The sequence below is a fragment of the Danaus plexippus genome, chromosome 20 (genome assembly GCF_018135715.1).
Source record: "Danaus plexippus chromosome 20, MEX_DaPlex, whole genome shotgun sequence".
In the NCBI taxonomy this organism is placed as follows: domain Eukaryota; kingdom Metazoa; phylum Arthropoda; class Insecta; order Lepidoptera; family Nymphalidae; genus Danaus; species Danaus plexippus.
The window spans coordinates 1,313,917-1,334,392 of NC_083550.1; the positions used below are offsets into that span (position 1 = coordinate 1,313,917).

Below are 20,476 nucleotides of genomic sequence, written 5' to 3' on the forward strand. Positions count from 1 at the left end.
GCTCACGTCCACTGCCAAAGCTCCTCTCTCTATGTAACCAAATTTGAAACGAACTTACTAGGGCTGCCTTCGAAGTAGGTTATAAGAATGAATTGATGTTAATTCTGGACAAGTCTCTTAGTAGACTGAAGAGAGATTTTGCTGTTATACCTCTCGTTAGTTAGTTAGTTGTTAGCTATAAAAGAAAATAAAATGCAAAAACCGTTAACTTTATATACATTTCATATGATTTGATATAAAAACTTTTAAAAATCATGCAAAAAGAGCAGATTAAAATAAAATAAAAGTTTAATTAATAAATTTTGTTACATATTTATATTGCTATTACTGAACAGTGATATTGTGAATTTTACATTATAATTACTAACAAGCGTCCCTTAAAGGTTTGAATATTAAAATTTGCGACAGCTTAAAGTTGATTAAAATGGTTGGTAAATACGTAATGAAGCCTGCTTACTCGAATGACTATTACTTAGTTGTAATCATTACATCGAACGATTGCTTCCTCGACACATATACTATTAAATAGCTACAATTACATAAAATCAAACTATTATTCGTTAATATTAACTATAAATTTTAAAGATGGTTTTAATTCAAACACAAGTCGAATCTATAGTTCAGTTATCAACGAAACAAAGAAGTGTTTCTAAAACTATCAAAATCTTCCTACTCGGTCTGCACGTGATATTTATGTTGGATTTCGGTTATAGATGTAGTTCTAATAAGACATACAGGAAACTTAAAATTTTTACTATTATAAGATGTTCCATCAGCGTTTTGATCTTACTTATTTTAGTAGTATTCAATATATATAGATTTTCGTATATTTTTTATTACGCTTATTGTATACAATACTTCTTCAATGTTTTTATTTTATCGTATTGCGATCCTAAAAAAACGTTATATGCGTTCTTAGAAAACATTTCAATTACCGACTCCGAAATAAAATCACAAAAATCAAATAAAATTGAATTGGTTGTTATTATATATACGGTATCTTTGTTCATCCTTAAGATGTTTCTTTGGTTGGCCTCGTGTATAAAAGTAGATGTAACTTGCCAAACTTCCATTATACAACATGTGATGCTCTTTTTGATATCCTTTGCTCTACATTTATCAATAATACTTTACTTTTTCTTGCTTTATTCTGTCTATATTCGTCTTAAATATCTTAAAAAACTTGTGAATAATAATCGTAATATTGTGTCGATTCAATTTATTTACAAATTTCTTATTGATTATACCGAGAGATCTACGGAAGCTTTGGACTATTTGGTAAATAATTACGTTTACATACAAGTTATTTATACGTTTACGTTGAGTGAAACCAGATGACTTGGAATCAATTATTAACATCGTAATATTGATTTTCAGTGGTCGTTACTTTGGTTACCCATACAAATATGATTTATGTCAATATTATGACAGCAAAATCATTGTATTTTGTCAGAAGTGGTAATAACATCAATTCTTCTTTTAGCTTCTGTTGACCTTGATAATAAAAGTCCCTGAAATGGTGCATACAGCTTACAATGCGATAACAACGCTGACATTTACAATGGTAATTAACAAAATCCTATAAGTCTATTCTGTTATCAGATCAATGTTACTGTTGCTAAAATTGTATAAAATTTGCTCATTCGTATTTTGGCCCAAAAATGGTTTTATAATTTATCATTTTAGTTTCCTTTTGTCCCACACATACCTGACTTAACAACTTTTAGGCCATATTGAAAATAAATCTTTGATGTTTCATAAAAAATATGTTGAACTTTAAATGAGAAGTCATTAGAATCAGAATAAACTTAATTCACACTTGACACTTTCTTTGAAACGGAAAAATAATGAATATGTAATTAGCGATTCAAATAAACTTATTTTTGTTTCCTTTTCAGGTGGAAATTTTTCATGACGCCATAATATTGATATATATAATACAAAATCTAATGGTTGTCTCTATTCCTACCATATTTGCTACGATGCTGACGACCGAAGCTAACAATTTGAAGCTTTTATTGCACGACAGATTACTTTTTGAAAGGGGTAATTTATTGAAATAAAATTACAAATAACTTACTTAACTGTGCCTAAACGATATTTGATCTGCAGCTTCGTCAGTTAGAGAGGACATGAAGCGTTTTGTTGCATACATCGACGCAAGGCCATTCCAGTTGTATGTTTGTAGACTCATACCTTTGGATTATAAATTTCCACTTATTTTAATAAATATTTATGTATCGTATGCAATAGCACTTGCTCAGTTTTCAAATACAGATAAAAATTGAGATAAAATATCGTATTACGAGTGAAACTGCTAAAACTGAGGGACAAACAACTCCTGATATGAACTCTAAGATTACTAACACGACAGAAGCAATGAGGTGACTTTGACTTTGGAAGTGTCTTGCAGTCGTATGTCCAACTAGACTTTTCATTTTTCCTGGTACTTTTTCCTGATACTAAACCGGATCCTTTATAACTATGTTTTAAACGATTCATACCCTATATTATACATAATTTTGTTGTAAAGACAAATATACATAAGTGTACTTTGCTGCGATATTTCTGATTCTCTCATATGATTACTTTTCTTAATTTTCCATTATTTATCTATTTTTCTAATTGAAATACTATTTATTATAGATTGGTACATACCAATATTTAGATTACTGTTTCATATTGGTGAAATTCCATAATCTGTTTTGTTATTCGCAGTTTATTGTTATTTACTAATGCTGAATTTAATTTATTGACATGTAAAATTATAAATTGTGTGCTTAGTGTCGTGTTGTTGGTCGGAAATAAAATGTTATTATTTTTATCTATATTTGTTTTTTTATAACAACTCTGGTGACTTGAAAGGCGTTCCTACTCTCTGATAGGTAATGCCAAATTAAGCAAAGACACTTCCTATTTTTTATCAGTAAAGGGCACCCAATCTGTAAAATTCCGATTGTTTACAATTCGAATAGTAAAGCGCTCTACAAAATCAACTGGATATACCTGATTTTAATAATAATACTGATAATAATACCAGCCCATGTAGAGACGAATCAGCCCTTAGACAAGTAAGATAGATGTCCTGTTTTATTTTCAAATCATTCCGAAATAAAACCCCTAACGATTTATTGAGCCCAAGGTCCCACCAACTCTGACTTTTAGGGGAAAATCCTAAATTTTGAAGCTAGCTTAATCTGGAAATTCTAGTGTAAAGGCGAAAAATGTTTGTCCGCTGGGGTTGCCATTAATGAAATTAATCCTACCTTCTGTTTTGAGACATATTAAAGGAAGTTTTAATTTCAAACATTAATTTCCTCTTAATCTCCTTCTACTTAATCCATAAGAAGGTGTTCTTCGTAATTGAATGAACTAGTGTTACTAGTTTTTGCTAGTGGGATGGTCCTTAACCACTTTAAGCAATGTTAAGTCAGGAGCACATGTCTTATGTCAAATAGCGGAAATACGATCCGGTCTCTGGCTATAACAAGGATTTCGGAAATTGAAAGATGCATTATAACTTTATGCCCTATATACAGAACAGTTCAGGTAAGATCAAGAACCAAACCAGACCAATTTCCTCAGTCATCTTTAGGAATGCAGAACACTTTGGGTGTATTAACTGGCACTTTTTCTGACAATAGCAATTTGAATTTTAGTTAAATTATACGTCTAGGCTACCTGAAAAGTGTATCAACATTTTTTTATCATAAAAACAAAAAGCATTCCGTAAAACATCATCAAAATAAATATTTTTAATACTACAAATGATTAAATGGATGACAAGAAAACAGCTTTGCGTTATTGGAAATATGTTCGAACTACTTACTTAGTCATAATCGTAATAACTGCTTTCTATGTTGTAGTAAACAATGAATAAAATGAACATCAATAAACAGTAGCCACATTTTCTGTCTGTACATAGAAATAATTTAGTAAACGAAATCAGGCATGAGACGTTTACAGAATCTTACAAAATACCAACTCATTACCAACAAACAACGACTCCTACTTTTTGAATCTTTCTTTTAATAGTCTGCTTTTCTATTGAAAGAAAGATGCAAAAGGATTCTGCTTTTCGCTTATTATCTTTAACACCTAATATGTGTATATGTTGATGGACAACATTTTCTAGTAAAAAAGTTTCTCCGCAAGAGTCTTGTATTCCAAAATAAACATTGTTTTTATAGATTATAGACTAGGTGAAAGTAACAAAAAAATTAAATAATAATTATTATGGATCTTCCCTTCATTATTTTATACACAACTCAATCACTCAGATTCACCCATATTGTAATGTTTTGTAAATGACACGTAATCATACAGTTTTTTATATTTCCCTTTGCACATAATAGAAATTACTTCGGACATTATTTTTTTCTTGACAAACATAAACACAAGCATAATTTAATTAAAAATATATCTTTACAAATGATTAGACAATATCGAGAAATTCAATTTTCAATGCGACAGAAAAGAGCTGAAGTACCAAAACCACTCAAAATGTTTTTTTTAATATTACTGATAACATTTCTTCTGGATTTTGGTTTTAAATCCAAATCAAAGAAAGTGGACAACGCTTTAAAATATTATGTCTTAATTATGACTTCCCTCTGTGCTGTTGTGTCAGTGGTTACAATAGTGTTTAACATTCACAGATTTAGCGACACTTATAGTTATGTTTATTTAGCACTTTACTTCGCAATTATCTTCATTCTTTTAGTTTCTCGTCATCAAAAAAGTGTATATCAGTCGCTAGAAAACTTATATATTATTGATAACGAATTGAATTGTGAAAACATTTACAAAACAGAATTCATTTTCCTATTCTCTATAGTCTTTTCATTTACTGTGAACTTGATTCTCACAATAATGGCATACAATTATACTAAATATGGCATTTTTGAAATTTTGATAAAATCTAATATATCATATGGAGCACATTTTCCTTTCTTTTTTTATTATTGTTGCTTTGTTCGGTTTACTGTCGCTTAAAAAGACTTAGAGAGTTCATAGAAAATAATTATTCGAATATAGTTTTATTCCAATACATTTATAAGTTCCTTATTGATTTTATCGAGAAATCAAAAGAAGCAATTGATTATTTAGTATGCTGTCATATAATACATACTTTGATTGTATTATTTTACTTCTGTACCCTTGTTAATATGAGTTTACCTTTTCAGATATTTCTGTTTCTGGTTTTGTTCATACCAGACATTTTACGAATAATATTTTATTTATTAAAGATACCCGAGGTAAGAATTTTATTGATGTCTGCAAAGATTTTCTAATTCAAATATAGTTTTAAGGACACAACGTAATATATTTTTTAACGTTCATATAATTCAAAATTACAGATGAATTTCATTTATAAGTTCTTGGCTATTGTTTACACATTAAAATTTATCATCATAATATTTCTTCCTGTATTTTTTGCAACAATGCTTACCTCTGAAGCCCGTAAGATAAACAAACATCTAAACGACAGACTGTTGGATGGCTCTGGTGGTGTGTTCAAACATGGATTTAAAATTTTATTTAATTAATTTGATTGAAAACATACATAACTCTAATTAGAAAGCATTAAGTAATAAGTGAAATTTATTAATATTTTTTACAGATCCTTGTGCGCACAATAAAGATATCAAAATGTTTATCAAATACATAAATGCGAGACCGTTCAAGTTATATGTTTGTCATCTTATTCCCATAGACTATAAATTCCCTTTTGTTATTGTGAATTTTTATGTAAATTTTTTAACAATTCTAGCACAATTTTCAAACGTAATTAATAATAATTCAGATTTGGATACTTAAAGTAAAATTCATTTGTAAAAAAAAGGTGGTTTTTACATAAGAACAAAGACCGAAGTTCCAAATGCATTGCACGTGAAAAATGTAAAGTTAACACATAATGCTATATCATTTTGTAATTACCACTTTTGCACCATAAAATCGCTAAAAATTGTCCTATTTTCTGCATTTTGTAACCTGTATTATTTTGAACTCCTTTGTCTAAGACAACGCAATGAAAACTATATCGAATTTTATTTTTTCCTTGACATTCCCTTGAATTCAAAAATAGCACAAAATGATGAAATAAGTATTTATATGACAAAAAAAAAAAAAAAGAAGAAGTTATTAAAAACTTTACAAAGTTTTTTACATTTTCAAACACCAGTGTCTTTGTGTAGGAAAAAACATAATAATAGAAAAATAACAAAAAAAAAACTAATATTTTATGTAAAAGATATTGCAACTGATCACATTTATGTAAAAAAAATCTATTATTTTAATCTATGATAATAAATAGATATTATTTTGTCACATTTATTTTTCTAACATCAATCAACATTGACAAAGACCAATAACTCGGTGCCATGTTTTAAATCTGTGGATCTTCATACGTTACTTTTGCACTTTAGTCTCCAACTTATGAATTTTTAAAATTTTTATTAAATGTTTTGTATATTGTCTGAGATTAATAACATGTGAGACGAGACTTCATAGACCTTTATTTGAAGTCAAGCAGTCCCGTGTTTATTCCTTAATCAGTCAAAATTAAATCCTTAAAGATTGATAAATAATTTCTGTGAAACAAAATCACTGATTAGTTCTACATTTGAATGGGTAATGTTATATAATAATATATATACGGCTTGTGTGATTAATGAATTAGTCTAATGGTAGTAATAAACTATACACATTATAAACTATTTTTAATTCATCAAAGTGATATTATTAATTCCTAGCAAATGTTTTCATTAACATTTTAAGCAAGATATAATGAGGCATGCCAATATGTACGTATTTTAGTACATATTTATAAGAGCTCGTTAATGGATCAATTCAATTACTTAAACTATCTTTACACGTACTTCATAGAAGGTAAAATTTACTTTTTATTACTCCTGTAATGCTCACAGTGGCTACATGTTTCTGTGTTTAAATTCCTTTTCTAAATATGACGTCTAGAATCGAATTCAATATTCAAGACCTGAATCAACAAAAATTTCTAAAACACTTAGATATTTTTATATATTACTCGTGTGTCTCATTGGGACTTTGGTTTCAAAACTAAATCCAGCAAAACTTAATGCGCTTACACGCTATTTCTACTTGTGTCCTCTCTTTGTGCCCTTCTTTTGTTAATTATCATTATCTTTGGCCTTCATAGTTTACTTTATTTTATTGTTATTATATTTTATCAATACTATTGAATGTGTTCATTCTGTTATTTTGTGATCGTAAGAAAACTTTGTACTCCACAATGGAAGTCTTTCTTTTATTGACTGTAATATAAATTTGAGAAAAGTCATAAAATAGAATTGACGTTAATAATCGACGTAGTTTCATACTTCTCATTAATATTTAATTACAATAATTTCATTTATATTTTGGATAACGTCAATTGTACTAATTCCATGGCTGAGGCCATTGTGTTTTTATAATTGCATTCTCATTGCGGGTTTCATTATTTCTTAATTTTTTCTTAGTCTATTCCGTCTATTGTCGTTTGAAAACGCTTAGAATAAATGTTAACTCAATTATTCGAACATCGTCTCATTCCAATACATGTATAAATTTCTCATTGATTCCACGGAAAGATGTCAGGAAATATTCAACTACTTGGTAAGTTGCTCTCGTTTATTCTGCTCTTAACACTTTTAGGTAATCAATTCAAAACAAAATCTGTAAACAAACCAAGTTATAAAAGATTATTTCAACTACTACACTTGATATTATCGTGAATCTTCTCAATCTTTCTATCAAATCAACATACATTTTATTTAAATTGTTTTAAAAATTAATATAACAAAATAAAACACAAATTTATTCAAAAATTTAACCTTATTGTTCATAATTTTCAGCTTATCAGATATTAATTGTTCAAATGCCAGAATTGATGCAACTTGTGTATAACATAGTAAAAGAACTCAAATTTACATTGGTAACATGTTTTATTTATTAATATAATTTCACATAAAATGATGATCAGTGTTTGTAAATGAAGTGTGTAATTATATATAGCAATTTAATTTTAGGTGGATATTATGAATGATATATTGGTGTGTATATACGCCTTACAGTATATGATAGTAATATTCCTTCCTGCCTTGTTTGCTACGACTTACGAATGAAGCTCATAAGTTGAAAATAGTTCTACACGACATGCTCCTCGATGAGAGAGGTACGAACAAGTCTACAGAAGTACAGAACACACAAATAAAAGACTATATGGCAACAGGCTCATTAGTTTGTGAACATAAATGACTGTCTGAAATACAAAATCGATTGCATTACATTATATATAAAAGTAATATTCACATTACTCAACGACCGCGATGTTTATCGACTATGAGCGTATATGTAGAATTTTAACCCCTCGTTTTCTTATGCTTTGTCCTAACAGTAAATATTGTTGCAGTGTTCGCTGTTTATGGCTTTGTAATAATTTATTTATTTAATTTTAGGATCGGTACACACTCATGATATAAAAAGATTCATTGACTACGTCGACGCAAGACCGTTCAGATTGCGTATTTGTAATCTCATACCTTTAGATTACAAGTATCCGCTGATTTTATAAATGTATATGTCACTTACACTATAGTTTTGCACAATTCTCGCTTACACATTAACAATGAAATATAATGTTTTATTGCGTGTTGTTATTTAATAATTAATCCACAAAATTATTATTTTTTTTTAACAGTTAACATATAAGATAAAAAGAATTTACATCTGACCTTGACGAGGCTGAGTATATCTTTACCTTTTTATTACATCTTTTCTTTCTTTAGTGGATTTTAATATTTATATATAATAATATCAGTAATTGGCAATATATAATTTGTCAAAAAAAGTTCTTAAACAATATGCTTGGACATGTAAGTGACAGTTTCTGGATGTCTGAAAGGGGATAGAATATTATAGATTTATAAAAATATAATTAAAGTAATTTACTTATTTTTCATAAATTTCTCCTAAAGTACACTCGATTGTCTCCTCGCGTTTCGTTATAATTTTTTTCACTGTCTGATAAAACATAAGTACGATATTTAATAAACAAATTAAATACAAATTTCTTTATAGAAATATACTTAACTTACGCTTTATTAATTAAAAAATATATAATTTTTAATAGCTTTGATAATATAAAGCCATATTTCTTAAAGCTTTACAGCAGGTATCCGTCATATAAAGTTCTAAGTTCCTTGAGAGCCAATCAGATTTTGTAAAGTCTGAAAAATCATGGAGGAATACTGATGGCAGTGAATATGCCATTGACACTGAGACACATCGCAGCTTCCTTAACTGAGCAAATAGTTTACCAATAACAAAATACAATGTTCAAAACCATACAACTTCTATGAAACTAACCTTTCTCTTTGTGAACACGGTTAATCTAGTCATAATTTTCTCATATTTCTTAGTTTTGGTAATAAGTATTAATATGAAACATTAACGATACATATACAATCAACATAGGTTTCATATCAACTGTGATGCTTAAAGTAATTAATTATTTATATTGAATTCACTCATAAGTTTTAAAGACCGCTGTGTCACATTGGAATCTTTCTCAACGCTGCTGCCATTAAACACGCAGGATCACTGGAATCCGCCATCCGACGGGATTTTATAACTTGAATACATAATTTTATAACCCGGTAGAGCTCAAACTAGAACTAGTTAACTCTACCATGAGCTATCCTCTTTGATATGTATGTTCAAAAGCTAAATGAGTCATATTTTATAATCAAAGTTTTTTTTTCATTTAGAGTAACCTGTTATTATTAAATTTTTGCTTGGATTTATTTAATAGGGATGTGTAAATTTATTAATAATCAATATCAACTATTCAGTAGGAAAGCGTAATTTTTTTGTGTATATATTAATAGTATTTATCATTTTCTTGTTTGTTACATTAAAATTATCCTGGGAAATCATATAACAATAAACACATTTATTTAACAGGAGAGGTTTTTTATTCATATTTTTTTTTTATTTATTGTCATCAATCCGAAATTTAGATGCTGATTTGAAAAACGTCAAGCGCATAATCTCAACAAGATTGATGGACACATTGTATAGCAAATGATTACAACTGACAAGTTTATGTTGAACCCTGAAGCTAAACAAAATATTTTCAAATAGAAGTATATTGCGATCGTTTTATTTTAAGAATATATTATTTCTTCAAAAAATTCAACGAACATTAGCAAAAATCTCGAAAGTAGAAGTATGAAAGCCAAACTAGTAAAAGAATTAATTATCCCCTCTAGCGGCTATGTTTAATACTATGGCCACTTCATCTGAGTTTAAGGATTTTTTTTTTTCATCTCAAAAATAAATTACATTGGCCCATATTTGATACAAAAATAATCAGATACGAAGATCAATTTTATCTGGTCGTAATCATTCATGAATTATTCATAGAGACGCATTCTACTTGATGTGACATTATTCACAATTTTCGCAAAATACCTTAATTCGGGAGTGTCATGTAAATATATTTATCAGATTTATTATATGATAATCGAGTTTTTATGAAATGCATGTCTTCTATATGGTAATTCGCGTTGAAAATCCGCTATTGTGTTTAAAACGTACATTCTTTCGATGATTTTTATTGTTCTATAATTATCCCGATTTCGTTGAATATTAATTTTATAATATCGACTTGATCATTTGTCCTCACAGCTAAATTCAAAACCAGATGCGCCCGAACTCCGCTCACCCAAACTCCTAAATATAACAACAATAAAATTTCCAAAGAACAATAACTCTGGTTGTATAAACAAATAAATAACGTAAGTCGCCATCAAAATATTATATCTGTTATGAATATAATCCAGGTTTATAGGATATTAAATTTGAACATTTAAGGGCAACATAAAGATGGTATAAAATCTGAAGTAACCCTCGGAAAGGATTATCTCTGTCCGTGCAAGCTTTTTTATTATTTAAGGAGAGCTATTTAAACCCTTTGTAAATTAGTAAGATCGTAAAAATGGAACATTATAATTTAATTTCCATTTCAGCCAAAGTATCTGTAGTATTTTTAATTAAAAATAACTACTGGTATCGTTTTAATATTACTTCTTTTAAAGTATAATAACGCAACTAGCCAAGTTCGGACTATGCATCAAACTTGGTATCCCAAAGGCGACAACAGATGACTTTACAACCATCCATCATCACCCCAGCGTCCGGTAGTTTCACAGTTAAATTGACTGAATTTAAAACAATTACACGTCAACTCTATTCCTAAAGAAATAGAGATGAATTTCGACACAACTCGAGTACCCCCACTCTTAATCTAAGACGACAAAGAAAATCTGAAAAGTGTTTTATTTGAACATGAATATAAATTGGCAATCTCCAATTTCTTCAGAAATGGGTGTAATTTTTTAAGTAATTATAAAATTAGATGTTATCCCACTGGCTAGTTAATAAATCCAAAGCTACTTTGTGTAATGTACAGTAAAATATAACTTTTTATCCAGAAATAACGAGAAATTTAAACAGAGAGATTTTGAAGACTAGTTTAGAATTTGTGAAATGTCTAAGAGCAAAAGTATAAGTTTTAATTCACAGATTTTTTTTTTCAAAACAAATGAAACACCTAGAAATAAAAAAAAAATCTAATCATTGTTCTCAAGAAAATGCAATCAATTTATATTATACAATTATAACATGCACTTGTAAAAGCAGTGATGTCGAACGCATTAATATATAATGAGTGACATGAAATCCCCGCGGGCTATAAATTATTATCGAATAGGTATCAAAGTAACACCAGACAAATGGCGACACAGCTCAGAATATTGCTCTACGAATATTTGAAATGGAATTTTAACGGTCGTTATAATATGTAAAATTAATAAGGTATATAAATCGTAAATTTTAAACGTGGAAAACGGTTGCTTGACATATTTATACTATACTAAATGATGATTAAAAAGAACACAAAATTAATTTATAAGTTTTACCTGTAATTTAAATTTAGAAAATAAAATAGTAAAAACGACGAGCAATATTCGCTGCATATAAAAAAAGGTCTGTCTGTTTCTTTGTAGTTCTACAGATATTAATAAAGAGCTTAAATCGACGCTCCAATACATACGAGCATATACGATAAATAACGGTCGGAGCGTTACGTTCGGTTTGAAACTATGACAAACTGACTCCCTTCACGTTCAAGGAATACACCTGCCCATACACCTTTCAGAGCTTCATTTAAACAATCATGTACATTAATTATACATTTACATGAATTTCAAAATACAAATACGGGATATTTTCGTCTTCTTCATGAATTGAGTCATGATGTGTTTTATGTTCTATGCTTGTTGTATGTAAGACTTTGTTTTCTATTTTCAGTTTACACGTTTATTACTTTCGTTATAATGAATCACGATGACCTTAATAATGAGGACATATCTGTCAAATGGAATTTTTTTTCTATTGTCATTAAATTAAATTTTGTTCCCTCGGTTGCATACTGATGTTTATATTCATCAAAATAAATGTAAAATCCTATTCGCTAATGTAACTTGTGTGTATATTTTTTATTTAAATTTAATAATTTTTAAATGCTTTGAATATCTAATATCGCTGACATATATCATTTCAATCTTCAATTAATACGTAATAGTCATGTGTACGTTTGATAAATGCGCGCGGTGTATGCTGTCAATGGCTAAATGTTAATATATAGTCCTAGTGATTTATGACTACACTTCATTAACCCGTACTTGATATGTGTAACAATGATTTACAGCGCTAGAATAGCTAAAGATTTTTATAGTTCCTATCACAAACGAAATATCAATATCCTTCTATATAATCTCATTAAATAAGGTTCAAAAAATATATGAAGAAATAACAAACATCACTAAGTAAAAATCGGGAATTTTGCACTAAAATTCCAGGCATTAAAACCTATAATTTATCATAATAAAACTGTAAACTGTAAACGGAATAATACAAACTGGTTCAAGGAAATACACAAAAGCGTACATCCAATTTAGAAAAGTATCGTTATATGTTCAATTGTATCGCCCCCATACATTAACATAATATTTGATTTCAATTTCTAAGCATCTATTCAATTCAAAAATGAATTGATGTTACTACTATATACTAACAGACGATTTTCAACTTTATTTGAAGTTATATATAAGGGTTGTAATGCTAGTTCCATTTTCAATATTAAATAGGAACATGTTTGTTTGTGATATGCGCTGTTTGGAGTTACACAACTTATGACGATATCTTTGAAGGTTTATATAAATAACTCGTCATTTTTTCTGGATAAAGGTTTCCAATGAAAATACCGCTTGTTAGTTTTTGAAACGAGTAACAACAATCTTTTTAAAATATCTTACGAAAAAATACTATTTTTTAAGACACAATCGAATATTCCATACGGTGGAATTTCTGAAAAACTAGATTACCTATACAGGACTGGACTGGTAAATTTAAAAATGAATATATACTGGTCACTTGCAATAACCCTCCACAGCTACAATGGACGCGCAAGCTCTTTATTGTACTACAGTACAAAGCATACGAAACGGCGACTTAAGGAAAATCATATTACTATTATTTATACGAGATACATAAAGTTCATTCTTGTGCTACTTGTGGTGGATATGATTTATTTCAAGAAAAAAAAATAATAAACATGTCATGTTATATCAAATTTGTGACGTAATACCTTAAGTCACGATATATCTTAGGTAAAGATGTGAATTATAAAGAAGCTATTTTGTAGCCGGTAGACATGTAATCACTAGGACAGCTCGAATTGACAATCCCTTTACAGCTGAATGGGGTAAAACGTCCATCTAATTTAAAGAGAACTCAGAAACTCTTTATCTCCTCCCATTCATAGATTTTCATAAATTATTATCTTGTACTATTACTTGTAACTTAAGCCATATTCCTTTACATATCGGCGGTACGCACTAACTGTACATCAAGTCAACGTGCGGACTGCGACGCATATTCGTTGTTAATTTTGCACGAAACGCCTCCACTCTACTGGTTTATTCCTACGGCTATGGCCTCCGAGGGGTGATTTAGACCCGCAACAGCACAATGGAAGACTTCAGCTCGAATTTAAGGGTTAAATGTGGTGACAGCACCGCGTATTTTAGTTAGCTAGATCGCTGGCTTTAATTGTTTTCGTAGAAACAAGATATCAACGGTTAAGTTGTTAGAGTCATAAATAATTCATCGTAAAACATACAGCTAGCAAGCTTTTGTCAGCAATATCAAATGTAAAAAGGATTTTTAATTCAAACAAAACCATAAACTATGATATGGATATTTCAATTAAGCGAGTGGTCATATGACGCCAGCTGTGTCCGTGACGGGTTAATTTCGTATGCTAATACGCAAGATATTAAAATATTGTTCTGTACTATTGGAACTCACGAATATATGGTGTTTGCAAAATAACTGTGATATGAAAAACTTAAATTTGCATAGGAAAATTGTATTCCATTTGAACATAAACAATATTCTCGCCTTAAAATCACTGATTAAACATTATGCATATGCTTTATACATAATATTCGTGAAAACAAATATAATAAAACAAATAGTAACGAATTTTATTTTTATAAGGTTTCGGGTTATTTGTTTCATCGAATGCATGTTGAAATTTTATAATAAAATTAATTAAAACTATTTGCATGAAAGTTTTACGTGAAATAAAAGAATAAAAACTAAAATATAACTTATTATAACCGATTAAAAATATAACTACACTGAGTTAAAAGTAACACATTTTTATAACATATATAAATGCATATATAAAAGGCTTTTTTATATTATATGATTGTATCTATAACGATGAGTGAATAAATGTTGCTGCATCCAAATAAAAGTGTAATATCTTAAATTGCATTTGTAAATATTAATCATACCGAATGACAATTCAATCAGATAATACGAGATTATAACAAATACTTAATATTTTTTCTTAATATCTGTTATAAAAATTAAATGGTTATTATATTCAAACACCAAAATGTGTTCTGTTTTTTTTAGATCCCAACATCCCTACTTCCTAACATCCCCACAATCCTACATCCCTACATCCCCACATCTCTACATCCCCACATCCCTACATCCCCACATCCCCACATCCCTACATCCCCACATCCCTACATCCCCACATCCCTACATCCCCACATCCCTACATCCCCACATCCTTACATGCCCACGTCCATACATCCGCACATTCCTACATCCCCACATCCTTACATACCCACATCCCTACATCCCCACCTCCATACATTTTTACATCCCGACATCTCCACATCGGCACATCCCTACATCCATCTTCCCACTTCCCAACATCACTTCATCCCACTTCCCCACATCCAATTTCCGATATTCCCACTTCTTACATCCCTACATCTACATACCTACATTTATAAATATCTCTATGCAGTCATCTATAATGTTAGCAGGATTCAGAAAACAATAAAAATTTAATTATTTGTTGCAACCTAGGTTTAGTTCCAGAAGATTATTTCATTATTATGAATATGTATATATAAAACAACTTTAGCGTTATATCAAAATATATAATAAGCAAAACCCTGAGTCATTATATAAATAACATTTAAAAGATACTATAAAAATGTTTTCATTAAACAATATAAGGATTTTCAAAAACAGTTGGAGAGACCGAATAAATCATACAGGACGACAGCTCACACCGCCCCCACATTATACTTCGACTGAGGATTATTAATAGCATTGTTTACCTCATATTCTTGATAGTTTTTTTTTATTATAATATATATTCCCATAATTGTATAATATATAAATCTAATAAATGTCAAAAATTTGGAAATCAAAGATAGAATAATAAAAACGACTTAGTTATTTCGGGTTCGGAGAAAAGTTACGAAATAATTCGAGAATAAAACATAATTATGTAACTTAAATTAAAAAAAAAAACGTAATAGACTGAAAGATTTAATAATTTTGGACCCTTCTTGATGATCCGTTCCCAGACGGCTTAAAAAAACGTCAGATAAACAAGAAGCATTTCCAAATTAGATTAATCCATCGCCATTGTTCTGTTCGTTCATTAATCTAGTATCTTAACAATACAGTAGTCTTTAGACCGCTACAATACATTTATCATTGATAAGATTGAACACACCACTGAAAATTATCACAGCAATGCATTAGAGGTACTTGTCTAAGTGGAGTTATAAGTTGGAACTTTTTAACTTAGAATATATCTTGACATACACGTACGTGTATACCTTATTGTTTATATATACAGTATATAGTGTTATGTATATGATTCTGACGTTTATATAATAGAAATTGCTTGATTATTTTACTTATCTATTTAAATAGACGAGACTTAGTGCTTGTGGCATCGCGCCAAATACATTAAACATGATTGTTGCAAATCGAAAGATTCGTAAGACATTTCTTGTACAATTAAAATTAAGAGTATGAAATCTATAAGAGAATTGCAATTAATAGATGGATGTAGAGCGTTTAAATGTTATTTAGATTATCTTAGTCTGCAAGCATTGATAAATCCACCTTATATATCAGAGGGTCGAATGGACCGGAACGTAGTAATTACGCGTCAAACAAAGGGACGTATGTAAATATGGTGATATTACGCGGACAGACAGACGTATGTGAAAATTATACAAGAGTAGTTAAAATGTACTCCCGTTGATGATTCCGTATAGAACCATGATGGGAAACATGAAAAACTAAAATATCTTCTAAATATATATTACAACATATATTATTTGAAAAGTGTTTGTTTGGAAGAATTGTAAGAGATATTAAAACCTTTTAGAACAAACTTAGTTAATAAATAGAGGTTAATAAAATTCGAAAAATAATGTAACTCTCTCTAACATTATATTCTACAAAAACGGAAATCATATAATTCAAAAGAAATGACTGAAGTAAAAAATCATTTGTAATAATTATAATTGAAGAATCAAATAACTTTTCTTAATTCTCAGCATCCAATTCAGATACATTAACGACGAAACTCTATAAAAGCTGGTCATTAAAGTGGGATTTGAAGGGTTGAGTGGACCGAAATAAAGTTAGTCGTACACTATTGAGGAGTATAATGTACAGGTGATTTAGGGTTAATCTTTATCGTTAGACGGGGGTTGTATTGCTTTACTTTGATTATATAATATGTCTAAACGATTGCGTTTTAAACTTCCTATTACTGGTGCATTATTTTAGTGTTCTGTGGCAGATTTTATTTATATTTCAAAACATTGCATTGTGTTCCTATAAACCATATCAGTAGCTTACGTTATAATTAATTCTATCATTTAAGTCTGATGAATTAATTAGATTAGGTAATATTATAATATTTTCTTTAGAATATTATCTTTAATATAACGGTTAACCTATATTTCATGTAACACAGAATATAATATTTGCCTATAATCATTAAAGACATTACAATACAACAATACACTTGCTTATACACATTAAACATGCCACAATCGAAAATTAAAAAAAAATTGATAAAAAAATTGTAGAAGTTCAAACTTATTGACCTAACAAAGTTCCGATATAAAAAAGGCAATAGAAATATACTACGATTACTCCGTGTTTCATTATTTTTACGATAATAATAATAATTTCATTTTTGTTCAGTCACTTAAGTTCGAACTCATTTTCTTAAGTAAATTTTATATTATTTAAATCAATCGTCTTCTATTGTATATTTATGTATGTATATAATAAAACTTCCATATAATATGGTGATATAGATAGTAAAAGAAATGTCTTTAGATGGATATTGAGTACAGTAAACAATTTCACGGTCAGCTAACCGCGATGGCTGATTTTTGTGAAAGGCTGCGGGCAATTAGTGATCAGGATGTATCAAGTCATGCGGTAAATTGTGTGAAGGGATCATGTCAGTTATTATCTTCTCTTACAGTTATCTTATGTAATATATATATATATAGGTATATATTTCTTGATTATAATATGATTTTTTTTAATATTTCAGAGAAACTAACAGGAATCCATGTTAATTTTTTTATATCGTAACTTATAATTTTAAATTAAAAGTTTTTCAAAGTAATTGAATTAAGTTAATAAGTTTTTATGTGCCGAAAGCAAAACACAAACTAGAATTAATGAATAATTTATGCCTATTAAATGAAATAAAAATTATAATTTTCGATTTTATTGGAAAATAGTTCTATTTCATATGGATATCTTACGAATTTTCCTACTTCCATAACTAGAACAACAAAGTAAGTGTATCGTGAAACAAGACTAGTTCAAACCAAATTATGATTTATGGCGTACGGCACACGCGATAACAGACTTGCACGAGCAGATTAGCCAAGATAAATGGATGCTGTGATTTGTGCAGAGAATTCAGATGTAGTTTAGAACTCTGAATACACAAGACATTTTCTATGCTAACGTCTACTAGAGATTAAAACGTCTGATTTTCACTGTAAATAACATCACAATTTGAAAACTTATAATATTTTTTAATTGAATTAATATTTGATTTGACTGTATTTTTATGGTAAATGTTGACAGGTATTACATAAATATTACGCTTACGATAGTGTGTCTCATGAAATTCTTCATTGTAATATAAAATTAAATTATAATTCCCAATAACTTACACGTCATTACAATACGCTTAGTACACTAAAATCAGAGACGATGGTTGAGCTATGTAACTGTCGTGCTGTAATGATGCCTCTAGGATATGGACTCGCAGTTTAATTGCACTGATTGAACTAAGCTGTACTGACCGAATGGTATTGTCTAATTGTCTTTGTCTGAACTCAATGTTGTACCTTCACTTATACACTCAGCCCCGAGGGTGATTGGTCGTATTAATATATTAAACACTAAATCATCATTACATTTAAATGAATCCAAACAGTTTATATAATATAAGTAAAATTCTAAATAAATATAAAATATCTCCTTTTGATTTATAATAAAAATATGGTTTAAAATAAAAATATAAAGAAAGTTGCATATTACTTAAAAGCTTCGACAATTTTGTTGGTCGTTTTCAAAGAGATTTGGCTAGCGTGTTTGTGTTTCATGTTGTTCTTTTAATTTGAGATGGATTTATAGCCGTTATACCAGTTAGAGGATGAAAACTAACGTGGCGATCATTAAATTAAACAAAAGAGATTAATTTTATAAAATCTCTTTGAAAATGTGTTGCCAAGTAGAGCACTTCTTTATCTCTTGACAGATATGTATGAAGAATTAGAAAGGCAATTTTAAAATATATCATTTCTATATTATATAAATTTAATTTTATTTTTATATCATAGTCGATACAGTGATCATTATAACTCTTTCATTCAACGTGAGATTATATAAAAGGATAACAAATAACTAAAATGGCGGTTTTACGGATATTTGAATGCAAAACTGTAGTTATAATTGCTTGATTCAAATAGTGGTTATGTTTCAAAAATCAAATAAAATGTTTCATAGCAATCTAGTTTAATACTTTATTTTAAACTTTATACAAACTCAGCGATAACTCACACCGTCATCCTCCGGCAGAATGAAATCGAGAAACGGTTAGCGATAAGTCGCTTTAACAGTGCAGTGGCACATCTATATGCCCTTACTATGGTACTTCTCTTTTCTATTTATTTTTATCATACGCATGAAATTGATCATCAGAAACGCCAAATAACTATCGAGAATCCGTTGTACTAAAAATAATGACAAATACTCAAATACAAACTTATATATTCATGTATAAAATTTAAATAAAACTTTACTCTCAAGACAACCTACAGGAGTGTCAATAAATATTTATCTGTTTAAGTCCATTCTTTGTTAATTCAATTAAATAATCCTTAGTAGAGGATTCTCTACAGCCAGTTGCAGGCTAACATGCATAATGTATAACTTTTTGTAAGACGCTTCAGAAAATGCAATTTGAAACAAAGTATCAAGTTTAATGTGATTCAAGATTAAAAATGGCTGGAAAACAGTGAAAGGGAAGTGTATAAAATGATATAGTTCCCGGTGTAGCGTTAATATAAGTTTTTGTTCACAGCTTCTGACGTTGCGTATTAAATAAATGTTTGAGATAATCGCCGTAGGAACTTCGCCCCTTTTATAAGTTATTTCAAATAAGAAATAAAACAGTTTTGTTATCAGATATATTAAGTATGTCTTAACCGTCTTTGATATATTTATAGGTCTAACTATTCTTATTTTTCATTACAACAGACACGAAAGAAATATTTGTTTTAATGTTTGAATGACGACGATATATAATTATTTTATATTAAATTAGAAACTACATGGGAACTGGTAAATTAATATACACAATTCTACTTTAAACCATCTGGTTATTATAAACACTGGTAACAAAACACGGGTTCTCAGTTTTAAAAGCAGTAAAAATTCACAAAGAACA

At 29.0% G+C, this 20,476-nt stretch overlaps 1 protein-coding gene across 1 annotated transcript; it reads left to right on the forward strand.

Moving 5' to 3' along the window:
• The first annotated feature begins 7,610 nt into the window (after window positions 1-7,610).
• Window positions 7,611-15,774, forward strand: LOC116774165 (cornifin-B-like). The gene is made up of 4 exons (XM_061523923.1): window positions 7,611-7,635; window positions 7,875-7,954; window positions 15,073-15,348; window positions 15,709-15,774. Exons 1-4 carry the CDS (start codon window positions 7,611-7,613, stop codon window positions 15,772-15,774), a joined length of 447 nt encoding a protein of 148 aa, XP_061379907.1.
• Window positions 15,775-20,476: the final 4,702 nt, after the last annotated feature.